The 23,152-nt window shown below is 40.3% G+C and overlaps 1 protein-coding gene and 1 pseudogene across 1 annotated transcript; one reads left to right on the top strand and one right to left on the bottom strand.

Moving 5' to 3' along the window:
• Positions 1–4,356: 4,356 nt before the first annotated feature.
• On the bottom strand, positions 4,357–16,876 carry LOC110529518 (tyrosine-protein kinase FRK). Its single transcript, XM_021611762.3, has 8 exons — positions 15,959–16,876; positions 13,198–13,319; positions 10,578–10,741; positions 9,335–9,503; positions 8,631–8,789; positions 6,630–6,832; positions 6,332–6,497; positions 4,357–6,012 (listed from the first exon to the last, which is right to left on the bottom strand). Exons 1-8 carry the CDS (start codon positions 16,333–16,335, stop codon positions 5,804–5,806), a joined length of 1,569 nt encoding a protein of 522 aa, XP_021467437.1. The 5' UTR covers positions 16,336–16,876; the 3' UTR covers positions 4,357–5,803.
• Positions 16,877–19,565: 2,689 nt separating this feature from the next.
• Positions 19,566–22,177, top strand: LOC149981437 (uncharacterized; annotated as a pseudogene).
• The last annotated feature ends 975 nt before the right edge of the window (positions 22,178–23,152 follow it).

Genomic DNA, 23,152 nt, shown 5'->3' with positions numbered 1-23,152 from the left:
TACTTTGTGTTATTGTGAAATGTTGTGGTAAATGGGGAAAAGTACACTTTTAATTGGAACAGACAGGTAGTTTCCGAGGTGGATCTCCATCCCAGTGCCTTTTTTCAGACACTGAAAAGAAGATTGATTATTGTGCGTTGCTCACTTGTGCATCTTCGATAAATCATATCCCAAATATGCAAATAGTTTATCATTCTGAACAGTTGTAGAAGACTGTGCATAGTTCCATGGATGCCGTGGCACCTAGTGGCAGTCTTGGTAGTTCAGTCCTGCAAAATCTGTCACGCCCTGGCCATAGAGAGGCTTTTTATTCTCTATTATGGTTAGACCAGGTTGTGACTAGGGTGGGCATTCTATGTTCTTTTTTCTATGTTTTTGTTTTTCTTTGTTTGTGGCCTGGTATGGTTCCCAATCAGAGGCAGCTGTCAATCATTGTCTCTGATTGAGAACCATACATAGGCAGCCTGTTTTCCCACTATGGGTGGTGGGTGTTTATTTTCTGTTTAGTGTGTGTTGCACCTGACGGAGCTGTTTCGGTTGTACCTTTTGTTACGTTGTAGCTAGTGTTCAGTTATATTTAATAAAATGCCAAACACGTACCACGCTGCAACTTGATCCTCACCTTCTCCCACCAATGGCCATTACAAAATTATACTTCATTATTTGTTTTAAGTGTTTGTAATGTGCATTGTTTTTTTGATAGTTTATCAAGTATAGAACACAGGAATCTAGTTTTTTAAATCATTGTTAAATTAGCTATCATATTTGGCTACATCTCCATTTTTCCAACACACTAGCTAATTGTTTGGATTAAAATATACCAGCCTAGCTACAGTAGATCTTCCTAGATTCTCATCTATTGGACCAAAGGCTGGACCAAAAGATTCAGAAATGGCAGCAACCTTCATTCATTATTCAGAAGGATTCTTCAGCAGTTTCACAGATTAACCCTTTTACGGCACTCAAGAAAAGCAACGTTCAATACGGGATCCTTGTTACGAAAATGATGTTCTCAATAAACTGAACTTCAATTAAACTACTCGGTCTGCTACCAAGAATTTGTAAGATTCTTGTTGAAATGAAACAGACAGAGGCCAGTCTACAATAGTCAGCAACGTTTATCTATGAGAGCTCTCCCCATCATATCATGTACATTGGTTTATATATCTCCCATTTCATCATAAATGTCCCTCCTCTTCTCAGACAATGACAATATAGTCTACAAGTTTTCTCCTATGCATACATTGCTTATCACATCCTGCAACAGGTGGCACAATCTCCTGCAAGCCCAACGGTTTCTCCCTTCTTTGTGTGGGGAGACTTCCTTCTCTGTTATCAGTTTCATAGAGGTCACAAGTTGTCTGCCACAGTTCCTCTTCTCTTATGGACAAACATTCTTCATCATTATACAGAGACAGGGTAGAATTCTGTTAGTTATAGTTCTACGTTAAATGTATACATAATTTAGTCATTCATCAAATTCATAACAATCCACCCTTTGACTAAATATTATACACACAATCACATCTTTTTTTTTATTATAAATATCTATTATACCCAAAATCAACCACACAAAAATCAATATATGTATTTACAATGACTGTTCTAGGCCTACATCAGAATCATAACTCTTGTCAGGATTTTCGTTATAATCTTCATCAAAAAACAGTCTAAACATCAAAACAAGAAGGAACCTAAACGTAAAAAAATGGTCTCATCTAACATAGGCGTAAGTGAAGGAGCCGGGTCCATCTACTAGGTCAGGGGGCATGTATTCATCATTGGTCAGAGCTCGGAATCGGAATCGGTCTGTACCTCACCATCTGTCGAGCAATGCGTGAAGAAACCAGGTGGCTGTACCGACTCTGATAACGTATCCAGAGTGAGCCATGTTTCCGTGAAGCAGAGAATGTTGCAATCTCTGATGTCTCTCTGTAAGGCAACCCTTGCTCGGAGTTCATCTACCTTGTTGTCAAGAGACTGGACATTGGCAAGTAGTATACTCGGGAGCGGTGGGCGATGTGCGGGGCCTGACTAGAAGACCGCTCTGTCTGCCCCTTCTGCGACTGGGAGCATCTGGCCGGCCGACTGGGAGCATCTGGCCAGCCGACTGGACCAATCTGGAAGACAGAATGGTCCTATCTGGCCGACTGGGCCCATCTAGCGGGTAGACCAGTCCCATCCGGCCTGCCAACAGGACCTATCTGGCCAGATAGCCAGGACCGGTTGGACGACCAGATAGCTAGGTCCGGCCTGCCAGATATGTACATCCAGGCCGGCCAGAGAGCTCGGTCGGGCCGCAACACACGGACCATATCGCTAGGTCCAGACGACCAGCAAGATAGCTAGGTCCAGCATACCAATCTGGCCAACCGGACACCTAGAATAGCAGATAACTGGTTGGTTAGATAGAACCGGCCGTCTGTCTGGCAGGCCTGACCTGGTGTCTGGCCGGCCGGACCTTTATATATACAGTGGGGAGAAGAAGTATTTGATACACTTCAACTGTGAGAGACAGAATCTAAAACAAAAATCCAGAAAATCACATTGTATGATTTTTAAGTAAATCATTTGCATTTTATTGCATGACATAAGTATTTGATCACCTACCAACCAGTAAGAATTCCAGCTCTCACATAACTGTTTTTCTTTAAGAAGCACTCCTGTTCTCCACTCATTACCTGTATTAACTGCACCTGTCCACACACTCAATCAAACAAACAGACTCCAATAGAAACCCAATAGAAAATCTTTGGAGGAAGCTAAAAGTCCGTATTGCCTAGCGACAGCCCCGAAACCTGAAGAAGGTCTGTAAAATCCCTGCTGCAGTGTGTGCAAACCTGGTCAAGAACTACAGGAAACTTATGAACTCTGTAATTGCAAACAAAGGTTTCTGTACCAAATATTAAGTTCTGCTTTTCTGATATATCAAATAATTATGTCATGCAATAAAATGCAAATTAATTACTTAAAAATCATACAATGTGATTTTCTGGATTTTGTTTTAGATTCCGTCTCTCACAGTTGGAAGTGTGCCTATGATAAAAATTACAGACCTCTACATGCTTTGTAAGTAGGAAAACCTGCAAAATCAGCAGTATATCAAATACTTGTTCTACCCAGTGTGTGTGTGTGTGTGTGTGTGTATATATACACATACACACAATTGAAGTTGGAAGTTTACATACACTTAGTCATTAACTCGTTTTTCAACCTGAAAGGTAGCTCAGCAAGGAAAAAGCTACTGCTCTAAAACCACCATAAAAAAGCCAGACTACAGTTTGCAACTGCACATGGGGACAAAGATCTTACTTTTTGGAGAAATGTCCTCTGATCTGATGAAACAAAAACAGAACCATATAATGACCATCATTATGTTTGGAGGAAAAAGGGGGAGGCTTGCAAGCCGAAGAACACCATCCCAACCGTAAAGCACAGGGGTGGCAGCATCATGTTGTGGCGGTGCTTTGCTGCAGGAAGGACTGGTGCACTTCACAAAATAGATGGCATCATGAGGCGGGAAAATATGTGGATATATTAAAGCAACATCAAGACATCAGTCAGGAAGGCAAAAAACTTACTTATACTTATTTTCCACCATAATTTGCAAATAAATTCATTAAAAATCCTACAATGTGATTTTCTGGATTTTTTTCCCCTCATTGTCTGTCATAGTTGAAGTGTACCTATGATAAAAATTATAGGCCTCTCATCTTTAAGTGGGAGAACTTGCACAATTCGTTGCTGACTAAATACTTTTTTGCCCCACTGTATATACCCCACTTGCTGTAACTATATGATGTCATAACATGGATATCATACATTCTTCGATTTACAAATACAATCTATGGAATAGGATATTCATGAGGAGTCAGAGGTTACTGGGGTCAATGTGGCAATGACAGCCTCTGTGTCCCAAATGGCACCATATTCCCTATATAGTGAACTACCTTTGACCAGAGCCTGTACACTGTATAGGGTGCAATTTGGAATGCGCAGAGCATTTATGAGGCTTCCGGCAGCCCTATTTTTTTATGCAGGGAACACACACACACACAGACCGTTTCGATCAAATTAATACAAACTGGGATTTCAGCATGAACACTAGGGAAACCTATTCAATATTTAGGACTACTGGAAACCTGTTATATTATGGAGAGCTATTCAGTATCCTTTAAATGGCTTGGTTTAGTTATAGATAGGTTATCAAATAACTAGATGTGCCATATTTACAACTGATTTCATGTCACAGCAAGGCAATGGCAGAGTTATTCTAAGCACTAGGAGAATGTTATCACCATCGTGTGGCCGTTATGGTAAATTACACTTCAGGAATCAGATAGAAATGACCATCACTTTGGATTATAACTATCATTTATTAGAAAACAGAAAATATCAGAGGATTCAGTGTCCCTTGACCAAATCATTTGGCAACATATGTTAAACAAATAATTCTAAGTGATTATTAACTGAATTAAGTCAGCTATTCAGAACTAGGGATGGCACACAATGATGCTACCGTTTATTAATAGTATTACGTAGACTCACCCCAGATTAATAATTAAAACTAATGTCATGAAAAAAATGAAATAGCTCAATTTAAATTATTCTTATGCTTCAAACGTAACATTCAATTAATCTTACAATGAACAAAATTAAAGAAATATTTTCATTTTTCTGATCAAGTGTACACTGACATTGTGCAATGTTTTTAAAACATTTGAACAAAATGATCAGAACAAGCCATAATCAACAAGCACTTGTACAATTCCAGTCTCATCAAACAAGTCCAGTGTAAAAACTTACTTTCAGTCATTGAGCCATAAAATACCAGTTCATAACTCAAATCAACATGGTCACTGAGGTGTGGCGAGCAAGCAGTCTTTCCGGTTATTAAATTCCAGGTCCTATTGCAGAATAACAGTATCCCCACTCTGACATCAATAGACATTGGTGACTGCACAGTAAGGTTCAATCGAATTCAAATCCAATTCTGTCCAGTCAGAATCAAATCTACAATTTATGTGAACATATTCTAACTACATTATCCTCTCATTCCTATGGTGTGTGTATTGATAAGTGCTCAGAGATAACAAATCACTCACTATGCTTCAGAGACGTAGATAAAACAAATACTTCTTAGTGAACGTGACTCAAGCACATCCTTACAGGAGACTCCTGATAAATACTTGGCAGCCAACCAGTGTAGTGGAAGAATGACTGCTATGCAGAGTGAACACAGAACCGGTTTGCCCGGCTTGATAGTTCCGTCAGGCTCACCTGAGAACAGCGGCTGTTCTGGAAGCCCGACCGGGCCATGGACAGGGTTTTGACTTCGTCCAGTGTGTCTAGTGAGTTTAGCTGGATATGAGATGTCACTCTCAGTAAAACCCACTTAAAAAGTGCATTAAATTGGCAAACAAATCAAAACTAGCGGGAGTGTCAAACAGTTACAATAGAGGATTCCCCATCGTAGTCACGACAACTATACACAAGCAGCCAAATAAAACCTCCACATACAACATTTTCTTATCAAACCGTTTGTGGTCACACGTGTTCAACCTCATAATATAATCCTAACAAATACATATCCAACCATAATGTGATCAGGAAGTAGACAGTTCAACTATGCTAAAATCAATAGCACCTGTATTCTAGATACTAACTGTTGGGAGAATGAAATGCCATTTATCTTAGGCATATCATTAAATTACCTGTGACAGTGGACATACTGTACTTTCCTCTGCTGACTCTTGCTACGAGTATGAGGAGAGCATCATTGAACACTCAATACAACACAGTACTAGTAACGGTTGGCATCATCATAAGAGGTCACATCCAGGTCAAAGAAGTCCTCCAGCTTCCACTGCAGGGTTTCGAAGGTGGGTCTGTCGTTCTCATTGTCCTTCCAGCAGTCAGACATGATCTCATACATCACCTTGGGACAGTTTGGTGGGCAGGGCATCCTGTAACCCGTGGGCACACGTTGGACCACCTGGTAGTTGGTCATGGCTGGAACAGTAACAGAAGGGATAATTATTATGATACTGATGTCACACAATGAAACCTAGGATACGCAAAAACATACACTAGTACTGCTAAAGTACATGTTGGGTCAGTCTAGGCTGGAAACACTCTGGACAATCAACTGCAATGGCAGGTTGCATGCAAGTTGTACCAGGTGATGAACAGGTGCCAGATACATTTTTAACTGTTAACCAGAGGGCATGCTCCTCACTCACAACATTCCATGGTAGTAAATTACAGGATTAACACTGACTGATTTGATAAGCTTTCCTACCAAAGAGATGAACATGTTATTATGTCTTACTTGCATAGGGCATCTGACCGAAGGTCATGATCTCATACAGCAGAATGCCAAAGGACCACACATCAGACTTGATGGTGAACTTGTTGCCATGGATGGCTTCAGGGGCGGTCCATTTCACAGGAAACTTGGTGCCCTCTTTGGCTTCATACACATTCTCACTCTCCATCTAAAATGGCAACAAAACAAACAAAAAAAATATTACATTGAGACTGGTCTTGAGTAACACCTTAGTGCTACTAAGGTTGACAAACAGTCAAGTCCCTCCTTGTTTTTCTTAGAAAAATAAAGAGATACCGACCATGAAGACTCTGGCGAGTCCGAAGTCAGCCACCTTGCAGACGTTGTTTTCTCCCACCAGAACGTTGCGTGCCGCCAGGTCTCTGTGGATGTAGTTCTGCTGCTCCAGGTAGGCCATCCCAGAAGCCACCTGAGCAGCCATCTCTATCTGCTCCGAGACACCAAGCTTCATACCCATGTCCTTGGAGGAAGAGCTATTGGATTCTGTCAAAACATAACATGTTTCAAGTTAAACTGTAGTTAGTTTGTATCCTGTGTAGTGAATGATTACTGTGAGTATGAATGGAGTTTAGGCCATGGAACTGTGTGTATGCTAATTTAGAAGAAAAACAAATGACCTAATCAGATAAGAGGAAATTGCCTAGGATCAGAGAGCAGGGTCAGGCCCAGAACAGAAGGACAGGGTGTGATTCTGGCTAAACAAAGAGAGGACCATGGACATTCCAGAGGGGAAAGGAGGGAAATTCACAGGGGTCATAAAATGCATAGCTGGAGAGGTGATGCCTACAAGGGGAGAGTATAAAATGTGTTGTGAACTTTCTAAATGTATGCACTCAGCTGACTGTACCCTTGGTATTAAACACTTGAATCTTCAAGCTTTTGGTCTCAATTCCTTATTGCAAAGAGGTTGCAATAGCATTTTTCTTTTTAACAGAGGGAAGGAAAGGACCAGGATGAGAAAAAACAGGCATCTCATTAAGACGAGTACTACCGTAAAATTGTATAGTACTACGTCTCGATGTTTTTCACTTGAATAACAAACAAATATTCAACGTAAAGGGGTGTGTAAGCAAAAGTATGACTATGCGATTCCTTGTAAACTTTTACGAAGTTTAGTTCCCAAAAAATGAGTTCGTAAAAGACTGGTGAAATATGGGGGATGCAATGCAGACAGTCTCAGGGGCACCAACGTCAATTTCATATGACCACCTCAAAAGGGGGTCACTCTGACAGGCAATGTTACTGAATCTTTCATGCAATGGCACAGCATCTGTCACGCGAGTGGACATCAGATAATCTAGCAATGCAACTGGTAAATATAGATGGAATTCAATGCACTCATTTAGAGCAATGATGAAACGCACGTGATTATGTAAGGGAAATGGGGATACCTAGTCAGTTGTATAACTGAATGCATTCAACTGAAATGTGCCTCCGCATTTAAGCCAACGCCTCTGAATCAGAGATGCGGGGGGCTGCCATAATCGACATCCACGTCATCGGTGGGTTAGCTGCCTTGTTCAGGGGCAGAATGACAGATTTTTACCTTGTCAGCTCTGGGATTCGATTTTACAACCTTTCGTTTACTAGTCAAACACTAACCACTAGGCTACCTGCCGCCCCAGTAGCAATAGTGTTAAACCCCATTACAATCATGCTAAACCACAAAGATCAGCATTTTGTGGTGTAGCACAGCTAAAGGAGAGGAGATGGCACAAAGCAGGTTGCTTGAATTATCTCCTTCAAATTTTACACGTGTTGCTAGTCCATAGCATGGCACACATCAGCCAGACATGGTCCTGTGGTCACATGTCATGTCATACGTCTCTGTGTCAATTATGAAGGAAGTTAGAGGTAGTTTTATGAGCCAATGATAACTACAGATAGCGCAATGACTGGAAGTCTATAGGTATTTACTAGTATACTAGCAGATACCCATAGACTTCCAGTCATTGCACTAATGATAGTTAGAAACTTCCTTCAAACGCAGATACCATTTTTATGTATCGACAAGTTCATCTGACTCTGGAGAAGTAGATAAAGGGCCACATTGAAATAAAATAAAAAACATTGCCAAAATCATGAAGTATCACTTTGATTGTTGCCAAACTTTCACTTCCCCATAACACACATCATAAAGTTCAACTTCTGCACCTTATTTAAACTCTTGCTACAGTAGGCACATTTGAGATGGTGTTCTAATCTAAACATCCTGTTAAAAAGGAAGGTGCGGTGGGCTTTTACGTGGGTAGGTTATAATGCAATACAACAGTGTTCTTACTCTGAAGGTAGTCCAGCAGACTGCCATTCTTCATGAGCTCTGTGATGATGTAGATGGGTTCCTCCACAGTACACACAGCGTAGAGCTGGATCAGTTTGGGGTGCCGCAGTTTCTTCATGATCTGGGCCTCCTGTAGGAAGTCCTTAGCATCCATGGAGCCTAGGAGAATAACATGTACATGAGGAGTTGTACTGCACAGTAGCACCGGCTGTAATTTTATCTTACCTTAGATTTGATTAAATAGTTGTTTTTCATAATAAATGGGCCTCTGTATGGCTATGTAGACATTCCATTAAAAAAAAGAAAAATCAGCCGTTTCCAGCTACAATAATGATTAACATCATTAACAATGTCTACACTGTATTTCGGATCAATTTGATGTTATTTTAATGGACAAATTATTTTGCTTTTCTTTCAATAACAAAGGACATTTCTAAGAGACCCCAAACTTTTGAACGGTAGTGTGTATAGATCTATCACACATACATACAGTGCCTTCAGAAAATGTTCAGACCCCTTTTGTTAGGGTATAGCATTATTCTAAAATGATGTTAGTTTTAATGACTCCAACCTATGTGTATGTAAACTTCAACTGTATATATAAATAACTGCATATATAAATAAAATAATGGAAGATAATCATGGATTTGAAATAGTGATTTTCTGGGTTTGAATCTAGTGCTCGTGCAAAACAGGCCATTTACCATGTTTCAGGGTCTTCACTGCTACTGAAGTGGTGTCGTTCCAGATGCCTTCATAGACTTCTCCAAATTGTCCAGCGCCCAGTTTATTCAACAGTTTGACAGACGACCGGTCAATCTCCCAGTGGTCGGCTGTGTTGTAGGACAGACCGTGGGTTTGAGGAGCCTCCGTCTGACAGGAGAGAGATGCAACATTTATACCATAAGAAGAGTCAGAACAGACCTCACAAACTGTCCTCTCTATATTTCAGTAAAACCACATTACTGTTGTTCTATTGTCCTTCGTGAACGGTTGATGGCGCTAAACACTCATCGGCCAGTTTATTTGTTATGCCACCCCATTCACGAAAATTGATCGCTCCTACTGACTGAGTCACGTGGCCTGCTATATAAAGCAGACAGACAGGCAATTCAGTTACTGTTCGATTGGACGTTAGAAATAGGCTAAACGAATGACCTAAGCGACTGAGCATGATATGATCGTCAGTGCCAGGTGGGCCGGATCCAGTATCTCAAAGATGGCTGCCCTCCTGGGATTTCCGCGCCCCAGTGTTTACCGAAAAACACCCACAAACAGACAAATAAAGCAGCAGTACAACAGTGGTGTGGAGAACAACATCTTGGAATGCACAACTCATCGATCCTTGTCACAGATGGGCTACTGCACCAGACGACCACACGGGGCTTTACTACTATCAGCTAAAAACAAGAAAACCAGCTCCAGTGGGCACATGAACTCCAACACTGGACAATTGAGTGGAAAAATATCACCTGGAACATGAGCGCGAGTTCAGTTTACTTGAGTGGCCTGTGCAGCCCACAGACCTCAACCCAATAAAGCATCTTTGGGATGAAAAGGAACGGGGTGTTCGCAGCATGAATGTACCACTGTCTAATCTACAGCAACGGTGTGATGCCGTTGCTTCAGCATGAACCAACATTCCTGTGGAATGTTTCCGACACCTTGTAGAATGCCTGGAGAATTCAGGCTGTTCTGGAGGCAAAGGGGGGCTCTGACCAAGTACTAGATTGGTGTACATAATAAACTGGCAAGTGAGTGTACATGGTTGACACTGAAAATTCTCAGGGTAATGCATTATCCCCAATATTTGAAGGGTGTTTCTGTCAACTAGATATCTTTAGCAAATTTGCCAGGCAATGTTTTGGTTCTTGAATTCAGATCAAAAGGGTTGCTAAACAAATGTGCTTAATCACAGTCACATGATAGTTAAAAGAAAGTAAATACCTTTTTACATGGTTCAAGCAAACGCACACAGAGACCATCCTCCAGTTTGGAATAGTGTTCCACTAACTCCCTCAGAGTCAGAAAGGTCCTAGATCTTGACACATAGTAGCCTCCAGTATCCACCTTCCTTAATTTGTAGTGCTTCACTTTGTCCCTGTCCAATACTGAAAGATACATCCAAAAGCATAAGGGCACAATACTGAAACGAGAAAACGATGACAGCAAAATCAACTATGGTCATGCTAATCTGTGCCGAATTGTAAATGAATAGGGAAATTATGATATTGAAATGTGTACAGTACATGGCCGTTATGACATAAATTACTTAACACAGGGCTGACCACATTATAAACCCTATTTTGGGTGATTTGACTGAACTTATGTATTTTGTCTGGACATTCAAACATTACATAATGAATGTACCATTAGAAATAGTGAGGTGGGAAGAAAATGGCAATATCTTTGGACGATATTACATTGATACTTTGACTTCAAGCATCAATTTGTATAAAATAAATAAATAAATAAATATATATATATATATATATATATATATATATATATATTTATTTTATACAAATTGATGCTTGAAGTCAAAGTATCATTCATATATATATATAAAATACAAATTGATGCTATATAGTCTGCTGTACCTGAGCCAAAACTCAGGTATTTTCATCATACACATCATTCACACCCATTAACTTTTTCCACATTGTTGTGTTTCAGCCTGAATTTAAAATGGATTAAGTTTAGATTTCTTTTTTTTTTGGGGGGGGGGGGGGGGGGTGTCAAAGGCCTACAAACAATACCCCATAATGTCAAAGTGATATAGTAAACCTAAGTAAGTTCAGGAGTAAAAATTTGCTTAACAAGTCACATAAATTGCATGGGCTCACATTTATGTGTGGGGTACAGAGATGAGGTAGTCGACACGATTGACTACCTCATCTCTGTACCCCACACATAAATGTATCTTTAAGGTCCTGCAGTCAAGCCCTGAATTTCAAACAAAGATTCAACCACAAAGACCTAGGAGGTTTTCCAATGCCTCACAAAGAACGGCACCCATTGGTAGAAAAAAAATATATACAGTATACAGATCCACACATCCTTCCCAACTCAAGTTGCCGGAGAGGAAGGAAACCACTCAGTCATTTCACAATGGGGCAAATGGTGACTTTAAAACAGTTAGAAATGAAAGGCTTCGATAGTTACTTCACAATAGTAACCTAATTGACAGAGTGAAAAGGAAGCCTGTACAGAATAAAAAATATCCTAAAACATGCTTCCTGTTTGCAACAAGGCACTAAAGTAATACTGCAACAAATGTGGCAAAGCAATTAACATTTGGTCCTGAATACAAAGTGTTATGTTTGCAGCAAATCCAATACATTACTGAGTACCTCTCCTTATTTTCAAGCAGTGGTGACTGTATCATGTTATGAGTTTGCTTGTACACGTTAAGGGCTGGGGAATATTTCCAGATAGAAAAAATAAACATAAAGGAGCTACGCACAGGCAAAATCCTAGAGGAAAACCTAGTTCAGTCTGCTTTCCACCAGACAGTGGATAGATGATCTCACCCTTCAGCAGGACAATAACCCAAAACACAAGGCCAAATCCACACGAGCTGCTCACCAAGAAGACAGTGAATGTTTCTGAGTGGCCGAGTTACAGTTTTGACTTACATCTACTTGAAAATATATGCCAAGACCTGAAAATGGTTGTCTAGCAATGATCAACAACCAATTTGACAGAGCTTGAAGATTTTTTTTAAAGATTAATGTGCAAATGTAATCACTGCCAAAGGTGCTTCTACAAAGTATTGACTCAGGGGTGTGAATACTCATGTAAAATTTGATATTTCTGTATTTCATTTTCAATAAATGTAAAAAATAAAATAAAAATGTCTAAAAACTTGTTTTCACTTTGTCATTATGGTTTATTGTTTGAGAAGAAAAAAACAATTTAATAAATGTTGAATTCGGGCTGCAACAATTAAATGTGGAATAAGTCAAGGGGTATGAATACTTTCTGAAGGCACTGTAGTGAGAAATGTTGGAAGGCTGTAGAGGCTGATAGGAAGAGAATTGTACTTTCCTGTAATCAGGTTGCTATGCCATTATTGCTTCTACAGAGACTAAGTTTACAGCCAACTGTTAATGTATAATCAAGGGACTGTTTCTGTCAGACTGACAGGGAATGGCCAGCTAGACTCATGTGGTCCTAGGTGATGTTATCAGTCTCTTTGAGAACAGAGGTATACGCTTGTTTACTTTAAGACCTTGAACCTTCAATCACTTGAGTGGACTATGAGAAACTGTGATTTACACAGAACAAATTGGGGATTGTTCAGGAATGAGGAAACGACTTGTGTTTTTTGTGCATCGAGTTCCGTTCTCATACCAGTAACAGAAATAGATATATCACAATAAAACCATAAAATGCATTCCTGAACAATAAGTCAGAAAAAAATAAACAGACATTACAAAGTCATTCTAAACCTAATACCAGCATTGTGAGTATACTGATCTGTGTACATCTATGGTAGTATACAGGTTTGACCTGTAGTCTCTTGCAGATGCAACAAGTTCAAGGACATGAGGCTGAGATTTACCTGAGAGTGAGAGCTCTCCTTTTTGACTCTCACAGTGTCTAATGAGGAAGGCTCCATGCTGGTTCCCCTCTGACAAAAGCAGCTTCTCAGCATCCAGTCTCTTGGTGTCTGCAAAGTACCATCTGTATACCAGAACAGGAAGAAACAACACAACAGCAGTATCAAAGTATGACAGCAACCCATGCCTTGGTTGTTTACCTGACACCTATATATTAGCATTGACATGCTTCATATCCAGATCATCTATAAGTAACATCATTGAGTTACACAATCAAGTTTTAGATACTTTAGGATGATTTTAACAGGAAGTGTGATTCATGAACATGCTAATATTAGGTGCCATTGACTTGGATGTGGAGGGTCTGTGGGAGGCTTTTGACCATTTCTTTGGATTCCTCATGTCTAAACCATTGTTAGAAAGTGGTTTGGTCAAAATGGGATGTAACATACTACATTGAATATTATATGAATCCTATCAAAAAATAAATGGCCAATGTGGATGTAATCAATAAGCTTAAAGGCCCAGTCCTGTCAAACCTGTGGTTTTCATATACGTCGCTACACTATGGAGGTTGGAATATTACTGTGAAATTGATGATTATGCTATTTCTGGTGTAAGAGCTGTTTGAAAAGGCAGCTTGAAATGTCAGCCTGTTTTGGCCTACCTGGTGATGTCACCAGATAGGCCATAACTGGGGGTGGCAGGTAGCCTAATGCTTAGAGCATTGGGCCAGTAACCAAACAGTTGCTAGATCGAATCCCCAAGCTGACAAGGTAAAATAAATCTGTCATTCTGCCCCTGAACAAGGCAGTTCGCCTAGGAACAGTAGTTTGTCATTGTGAATAAGAATTTGTTCTTAACTGATTTGCCTATTAAATAAAGGATCCGTTTAAAAAAAATACACTTTAAAATCACCAGGCGGTAAATTAGTTAATCAATCAATAAGAAAAAAAGTTCCAATCCTCTGCCAATAACATCTAGTTTTCCCCTCCCCACTGTGACCAGTCCCAGAGAGTCCTAGCAAAAATCTTGCATGAGAAATTACTGTTATTTTTTAAAACAATTAATAGAAAACACATCACAGTAAGGCACTTAATTGTTACCCTGAAATTATTTGATAGACATTTAAACATTTATTATTATTATTTATTTTTTTAACAGCTGCATTGGTACCGTACTCTACACATCCGCTAATCAAGTTAATCAGGTTACGTAAAGTGTATATGAGCCACACTGTGATACTTCAGGGAAATTACTCCTAATTATCCAGACAAAACCCTCAAGATTTTTTCAGTCAGAGACAGTGTGAAAAAAAATATGGAAAAACGTGATTGCAGCTGAACGGAAAGCAGTTTCATGGGGAAGATCAACAGGATAAGACGACAACATGGGTGAGTCACAGCCAAAAGTACTGACGTCGTTCAGAAGATTGACACCTAATTTCCATAAGAATCATTTTGTCTCAAAAAGGCATTGATAAATAGGGTATCGTAAGCTAAATTATTTTCCTCTTGAAAAGCTAATTTAGTTATGAATGGTACCTGTTCCATGATTCCAAAGTGTAACCAAAACATTCACCACATGTTTGGTTTCGACAAAGTGACGTTTTTTTTACTCTCGGTCAAGTCATGCCAAGTGCAATTGCCTTGCTAAACCAGTTTCTTTCTATATTTAGCCAGTACACTTGTATGGTGTTTTGATGCTACACACAGTTGTAAACACAGTATGAAACGGCTACATGAACTATTCATATTTTTAGGGTTGGACCGCTGCATTTTACAGATGCATTTTCCTCTGTGATCTGGGGAATTATTAACTAATCCATTGTACTTCCTGGTCATTGACAATCATTAACCAGTTTGACCTCCCACTTAGGTCTACACACATGCAACGGCACCAATAGCGTGGCATTTGCCTATTGACCAAATCTGTTCACAATATCCAAAGTAGACCTGCATTAAACCAAACTAGTGCTTTACCATTTTCAAAACAATTACATTACTGTAGCCTGTCACCAGCTGGTTAGTCATATCATGTGTTTGTTAAGGAGTAGTCATCCAAATCTGAGGCCTTACCTAAAACTAGATCATATGAATCCATAAAGCACAGACATTAATCCATAAACCACCAACATTGTGACTCATCATATTCCACAACTCTGGCCGTAGCAATTATTTCAATGGCCATAATATAAACGCACCAGAATGTACCAAGGTATCTAGAGTCTAGAACATGCTCATTAACTGTGAATGTATGCAAATATTTGCCAAATCCATCTTGGAATGGTCCAGTTGTTTAAGGGATAACAACAGGTCAGTTATGGTGGTTAATCAAATAACCACAACAGAAGTGTGTACGATAGTGTCCCCTTCAAAAATATTATGGTAAAGTGATCAGTAGGACCAAGGGTAAATAAGCCCCTTTGGAACATGCATCAAGTCTGTGAGGGAGTCTATGCCAATGCTGCTTTTATTCTGGCAACAAGTAACCCAATATCCATAATAAGTAAAGATGATTTAGAGATGTCGACTGAATTTGAATAGGCTACCCTACTGTATAACTGAAGAATGATACAATGTACTTTTCTGTAGCCTATTTAGTTCTCTTCACTTCTTTGAATGAAGCCATAGAAACACCGTCATTCTTCAAACTTTACCGGTTGCTGTTCTAGTCTACTATAGCCTACTACAATACAGTATGTCAAGCATTTCAACAGAACAATTCATCCAGTGCATAATTGTGTGACTGTACGCTACTTACGGCTCAGCGTCCAGACTCTCCACAGGTGCCACATAATTGGCTGGAATGTAACCCTTCTTGGCAGCTGAAATTCCAGTGAGCGCTTTTGCGTACCACCAATCGCCAGCACTTTTATCCAAAGCTTCTAACTTGTCCCCAGCATTGAAGCTCAAGTCCTCCTCCGTTCGGGCGGTATAATCATAGAGAGCGATATAAACGTATCCCGGTTTCTCAAGGCGTATAGGTGGCAAAGCCCTGTTTTTGGGACCCTGCGCGTGATCATTTTTAATCACAACGATTTCTCTCTTAACAGTCACCGACTCTGAATCTGACCGTGGTTTATTAAAACACGGGAAAACAGTCTGACAACACAAAAAACACTTCTCTCGAATTTCCATTGTGAAGACTCCCGGGTTAATCGCACTAAATCATTTTGTGATCAAATAAAATGTCAAAAGTTTTTTGCGCTCATATTCCATTGCGGTTCGAATGAATTTTCTCACATCATGAATTGGATCCTAGAAAGTTTGACTCATTTCCCAAACACTTGTCAAACCTGGTCTTTGGACTGGAATACAATTTAGTACACCGACTAGCAGTAAAATAAAATGATTTATTGCCCGAGGCCAACTCACCGCGTCACAGTGTTTCCTGGTTACCTTTATGTCTCATTCACCTGGGGAAAATTGTGTAATTGCAGACCGAAATTCCAGGCGTTTCTTTGTGTGGGTGTTCCCTCATAGCAGTAAACGCCAATTGATACCTGCCATTGGTCAGTTCCAGTGTTATGGAAACTGATGGTTTCTCGACATACATGATGTGCATTCAGGTCGCTTGAACTTTTTCTGCGTTGCGGAACGGTTTGTACTGGACTACATGGTTCCACAAAACGTTCGTGTACGTTCTTGAACAGACTGAGAGGTACGTTTCTTCTGGTTTGGTGGGTGTCGCTTGAAGTAACGAGTAACGTATTTAATGGGCAGTGGCCATGCTGACAGCGATACCCAACCCCTCTCAGGTTTTCAACTGGTCGTTCAGTACAGCACCATGTCTGTTCAATTGTATTTATATTTATTCGGTATCCCCATTACAGCAGCTGGGGTCCAATCACATTAAGGCACTTACATCACACATACAACAAAATATAAAACAGTACATCATATTCATCACTTATTACACCACTACATATCTACAATACAAAATGTATAATACCACTCACTATACAACAATATTACAATGTACGTGTGTGTGTGTGTGCTTATGCATGTGTCTGTACCTGTGTGTTCCAGAACGTAAAAACGTACTGAATGCAGCCCTTATTTGTTTACATAGCATGTTAGGATAATTAACGTGGCAGGTTAGAATAACTAACGTCTCAGGTTAGGATAACTAACATGTCAGGCTAAGTAAAATAGCGTGGCAGGTTAGGAGACTGAGGTTAAGGTTAGGAAAAGGGTTAAGGTTAAATAAATATATTACTATTTATTTAATATTGCAGATAGATTGTAGCTTCTATCAATGTCATTGTCTGCATCATTTCCAATCCCCAAAATATTTTTTATTTGTAAATATATTATTTTAAATATACCCCTCCCCCTCCCCTAATTGGAGTAAACTAATGGAAAACAATACTTAGGCTTCCACTTCCAGCATATACATACTATATACATATAACGGACAGTATATTTTACATTAGTTATCTTTGTTTGTTTTTACTCCCAGCCTACCCTCAACCCCTCCCATCTATCTCTGAAGACCATCCAGTTTTGGTTTCTGCTGAAATGCCATGTGTGGCCTTTTATATCATTGCATTCATAACAACCTAACCAGTACGAAACTTATATTTGATAAAATAAGCCTAATGTAGCAAAGTAAATGAGAACTTGAACACAACTGGCTTACCTGGTTAAATAAAGGAGCAATAAAAATGTTTGACAGACCTCCATACAATTCCTAACTTCCTGTGATTATTTTTTTTGTTGACAGGTTCTGGGCTGAGTAAAACCTCTCGCTTCGCCTCTTCCTCTCTGCCTGTGTGCACTTTGAGTGATTCCCGTCCAGGGTGTTAACTTATATTTCACCACCTACAGGCAATAATAGCCTACCTGTTTTGAGAAGGGTGTAATTACAGACCACAATTAGGTGCGTTTTCTGATAACAGCGTGTCTTGACATCACCCATTGATGCTCGTCATTGGTTGTTTCTTTCAGCCAGGGACAAGTTATTGACAACCATAGCATTGTACCTAAGTCTAACCCTTTTCCTAACCTTAACCTAATTTTCCTAACCTGCCATGTTAATTATCCTAACCTGCCAAGTTAGTTATCCTAACCCACACAACCAGCCTCAGGATTTCAATGGCCAATAGAGGCCCAGTGAAATGAATTATGACAATATATTTTCGAGTTATTTTCATTAAATAAACACATACACACAGTGATTTACTAGACATGCATTGATGATTTAAAAAAGAAAAAGACTGCAAGGGAGCTTTAATTATCTAGCCTAACTAATTAAGGCTACAACTTTTTAAGAACTGCTTTACCTGTAGGCATTAAGCAAGACTTGATTAAATTCATCTTATTCAATGACTCAATTGAATAGGATGAATAGCTTTTATTAAAAATGTGATTAATTATTTAATATTATAAATAACACTTTTAGGCAACTTGCATCTTTGGGTAGCCTTCCATATGCATGTTGTCAGTATGCTCTGGTGTCGTGCACGTGTGACCCCCATTTGAAATTCTCCACTCTTCGGCTAAAGCGTGTATATTTATTACATGTACTACGGCACACCGGGAAGCCTCTGGCACAAACCTTTTGTGCACATTCTGCATCCTGCGCACCTACACCAGATATATCACTGATGCGGTTGATAAACAATATCAAACTATAGATACATAATTCATAGACTTGATTAACTAAAATTGTACAATATTGTCCGGTTGTTGGAGGAATCCTCCAATGCATCCCCTTGCCTTTTGTAACATCCCACATGTTTCCGGAGAGATAAATACAATGGCTATGTTCCAGAGTATCAACACGACTGCAGTCGACTGCTGACTGACTGATCAACAAATCACCTTGCATCACAAGTAACAACTCATTATTATTTTTAAATCAGTCAGTCAGTCACAATTTACATTGCATTGTTGAGCCTCTCGAACACGGCCATTGCCATTGGAGGCTGCAGACTCGTCATTGATTTTGGGCGTGTTCAAGCAGATAACTTTTGTCAAGTCGGTGACTGTCGTTAGTCGCCATCTTCCAAAGTGCGTTGCATTATGGGATAAAAATTGTCCAACTTGCGCCTACATGATGACTGTGAATCTTACAAGAACCATGTGATCAAAGGTCATAAAGTTGACTGCAGTTGACTGCAAATTTCTGCAGTTGCTCTTCATCAAATTCATCCTGCAGCCAGCGCAGGTTTATTTCGACATTACAAAGAAAAACTTTAGAAACAATGGCAACACTACCATGTTGCATTGAGCCTTGGTGTTGGAAAACCACATCTGCGTCTGACTGTTGCAGATGCACCTCCCCAACGTTACGCTATAAACACACCGACTGCATCCTGGCATCAATGCTGCATAACATTTTGCGCAGATAGGCAACTATACTGATGCAGGTATCTTTTGCAGATGGTCACATGCGGTTGGACACATGGAGAGAATCATGTTCGCAGTATCCTCAAAACCGTGTCTTTTTGACAACCTCTGACAGCTACAGGAACATAAACACAAAAAATGCTGCTTGGAGACAACTGTCCACGATAGTAGGATTGCCAGGTCAGTTTAATAGTGAGCTTGTGCTAAATGTGGCTAGTTAGCTAGCTAACCTAGCTTATGTGTGTGTGTAATAAATAATATAAATTATGCTAGTTACTACCCCTGTTAACTTGCCCAAATAATCATGTTTGAAAGAGTGTGTGTATAAATAGTAATTGGTAGATGGTAGATACTACTGTACCACTGATAATTGTCAGATAACCGTGTGTGTACAGTAGGTGACATGTCCATGATAGCTATATAAAAACTATAGGTATGTTCGGTAATGGTTTGGCTTATCATGTTCATGTCTATGTAGAAGAAGACTGTAGGAAGAAGTGGAGAGGACTCAGGGACAGGTATCAGAGAGAGAGAGAGAGAAGGGCAGAGAAAGAGAATATGTCTGGGTCAGCAGCTTCAGGCCAGCAGCCTTGGCGCTTCTGCCACATTCTTTCTTTTCTGGATACATTTATTGTGCCTGGGGCATCGAGTGGCAATTTTAAAGCCAGACCCCTTACGTCATCCACAAGTGTTGTCGCCACTGGTGCATCAAGACCCTCTATGTCATTTACAAGTGAGACCACCGCCTCCACCGGTGCAGCGAGCCCCTCTATGTCATCTAGTAGTGCGACCATCACCGGTGCAGCGAGACCCTCTGTCATCTACTAGTGCGACCATCACCGGTGCAGTGAGACCCTCTATGTCATCTACTAGTGCGACCATCACCGGTGCAGCGAGCCCCTCTATGTCATCTAGTAGTGCGACCATCACCGGTGCAGCGAGACCCTCTATGTCATCTACTAGTGCGACCATCACCGGTGCAGTGAGACCCTCTATGTCATCTACTAGTGCGACCATCACCGGTGCAGCGAGACCCTCTATAACGTCTACATCATCCACAAGTATGATCACCACCGGTGCAGCCATGGAAGATGATGAAATGGAGGAAGCACCTCTGGATCTATGACCACCTGAGATTATTATGACCCTCACGGAAGTGAACCCTGAGGACCTTGAACAGGATGTGGCCGTGGAGACAAACAAGGAGAGTAATGAGGATAGAAACATGGAGACTAACGAAGAGGTACAACGTCCCACAAGGCGCCATTGGCGGTACCAGCCCCGAGATCCACTCAACTCATTTCAGCAGAGGCTCCTCCAAGCCGTCGAGAGGGATGCAACCAATCCTGATGCTCACAGGAAGGATGAAGAGACCCTCTTTGCCATGAGCCTGGTGCCAACCCTGAAGAGGCTGCATCAGCAAAGAAAAGCAGCAGTCAAGGTTAAAATTCATCAGCTGCTTTTCGATGCCAAGTTCAATGGTATGTTTTTTTTCTCCACACCACAGGTAGTGTCATAAGAATTGCAAAAGATGAAGTAGGTCATTTTTACAGTATACTCATGTCGGCCATGTCACGTAGGGTAGGCCAGAAGGCTATACTGGAAAACCTAACCTCTATCAAAATAGATGGCAGAGTCGCAAAAGTTATTCTGTGCAAGGGTGTTTATTTACACAATACTACCATCAAACGTATACCTTATGGGACAGCTAAACACACTGCTGCCCCATTCACAGCTCAATCCAAAATGGCCTCTCCATGAACTGAAAGAGAGGCTCCTTTTGTAGGGCTAGCCCCTCCCCTCAGAACAATTAACCCTAATTAATTAAGCAATTACTTCGTCAAACCTACATTTTCCATTAACTAAACATACTAAAGGATATACATTGCAACATGTTTTTAAATATCACCACAAAACATTTACAACATTATATCACTACTGACAGTGTCTTTCAATATGCACATTGACATTAATGATCCATTTGGGACAGGCACTACAAAGTCAGCCCAATTCCTTTTGCTCGGGTCCTTATCCAGCATACCTGGAAGCTACAGAGATAGAGAGAGGAACAGAACAAACAAACAAACGTGCTCATCCACAACATAGATAAGTATAATACAAATTACTTATATTAAATATGAACATGGCCATAAGTGTGAAATGTATGTACTAAGACAGAGAAGTTAACTTGTGTGTCGACCCACATTGTTACCTTATCTGATAATGGAGCAGGGAGGAGTGATGAATGTATGCGTGTGTGCGTCAAAGAACCAAATGCTGCCCGCGGCCAGTGACGGACTTCTACGTCACAGGCTAATTGGTATTTCAGATCAAATGATTAATATGAGGCAAATATATAGCTGTTGTTTCTGGGTTAGAAAATATCCTAAAACAGTTTGCTGTCTAAATATTTGCCTGTCATATTCATCTTCTGATCTGAAATACAAATCCCATGAGTAAACAGCAAGAATTACCAACTTTAACACACTGTTCCACTATTTATGCCACTAAGTACACTTTACTAGCAGTATTTAGTTAACATAAATCTCACGTTTTATGGTGTTATATTATGTAATGCTTGTATGTGTTGTTTTTCTCTTCCCCTCCAGAGTTGGAGTCAATGTAGCCGACAAGCTCACAGGAAGGACAGGAAGAGGAGTTGTCTACTTTTTGTTTTGTCCTTCTCCTCCAATGGGATTTTCCAACTGTCCTTATTCCACTTACTATGTCCTTGTTAGTACTTTCTCAATACTTAGGATATCATTCATTATTAGTTGCACATAGATTGCAAGAAAATTGACTGAATTGAAACTGACACACTGGAGAATTCAGATGCTCTTGTTTTTCTTTTACAAGACTAAAGGTGAAATGTGTGTTTACCTGTATTGTGGCTACACATTCACTTTTAGTTTTTTCAGACACACACGTCTCCTCCACTCCTTTCTGAACCTCAGATCTCCAGTGCCCTGCCCTCTCGCTCTTTATGGCCATGTCTGAAGTTCCCCTACTATGTCTAGGCTTTATGAGTAGTCCCTGTATCGGTCTGCAGTTGTGCCAAAAATACATGCTCTTGTTGTTCTCTTACAGATTACAGGCTACACATAATTTTTTGTATTTTTACATGCACACAGCTTTACTCCCAAATTTCACTTAAATATAACTTCCAAATGAAAAGAGACAAGGAGACATAAAATAATTAGGGAAAAATGCTATTTTATGGACAATGGTTGATGGTTCTTAAAATAACCTTAGTGTTAAGGGGCTCTAGAAAGAGCTGTTTCACTCCACGGCATACTGCCATGGGACTTCACCTGCTGGTGATGACAAGTAGGTGGTCAGCTTCTCCCTCACCTGGAGTGCCTGTCTGGGGGCATGTTGGCACCTGCCCTGGTGACATCAGGTAGGTGACCATTTGGCGTGCCTGTCTCCATCTGGAACGGCTCCTGGAATGACCTCGGCAGGTAGTTGTGGAGAACACATGTGGCCTTCACGCAGGCATCGATATTTGAGGGGCTGAGAGCAAGCACTCTCCGATACATTCTCCACCGGGCTGCCAGAATCCCAAAGGTGCATTTAACAACTAACCTTGCCCTGGATAATT

This window comes from Oncorhynchus mykiss, chromosome 8, assembly GCF_057628025.1.
Source record: "Oncorhynchus mykiss isolate SJ-2025 chromosome 8, ASM5762802v1, whole genome shotgun sequence".
Classification (NCBI taxonomy): Eukaryota; Metazoa; Chordata; class Actinopteri; order Salmoniformes; family Salmonidae; genus Oncorhynchus; species Oncorhynchus mykiss.
Note: the sequence above shows the minus strand (reverse complement) of the source record. Positions and strands in the feature narration are given on the sequence as shown.

What these genes read in the sequence shown, in the direction of transcription:
- LOC110529518 (XM_021611762.3), bottom strand. Translation starts at nt 16,335, where the DNA reads ATGGAAATTCGAGAGAAGTGTTTTTTGTGTTGTCAGACTGTTTTCCCG. An exon ending in TGCTTGAACCATGTAAAAAG is followed by an intron (nt 9,504 to 10,577) that starts GTATTTACTTTC and finishes CTCTCCTGTCAG; the next exon opens with ACGGAGGCTCCTCAAACCCA. An exon ending in AGTGAAGACCCTGAAACATG is followed by an intron (nt 8,790 to 9,334) that starts GTAAATGGCCTG and finishes TTATTCTCCTAG; the next exon opens with GCTCCATGGATGCTAAGGAC.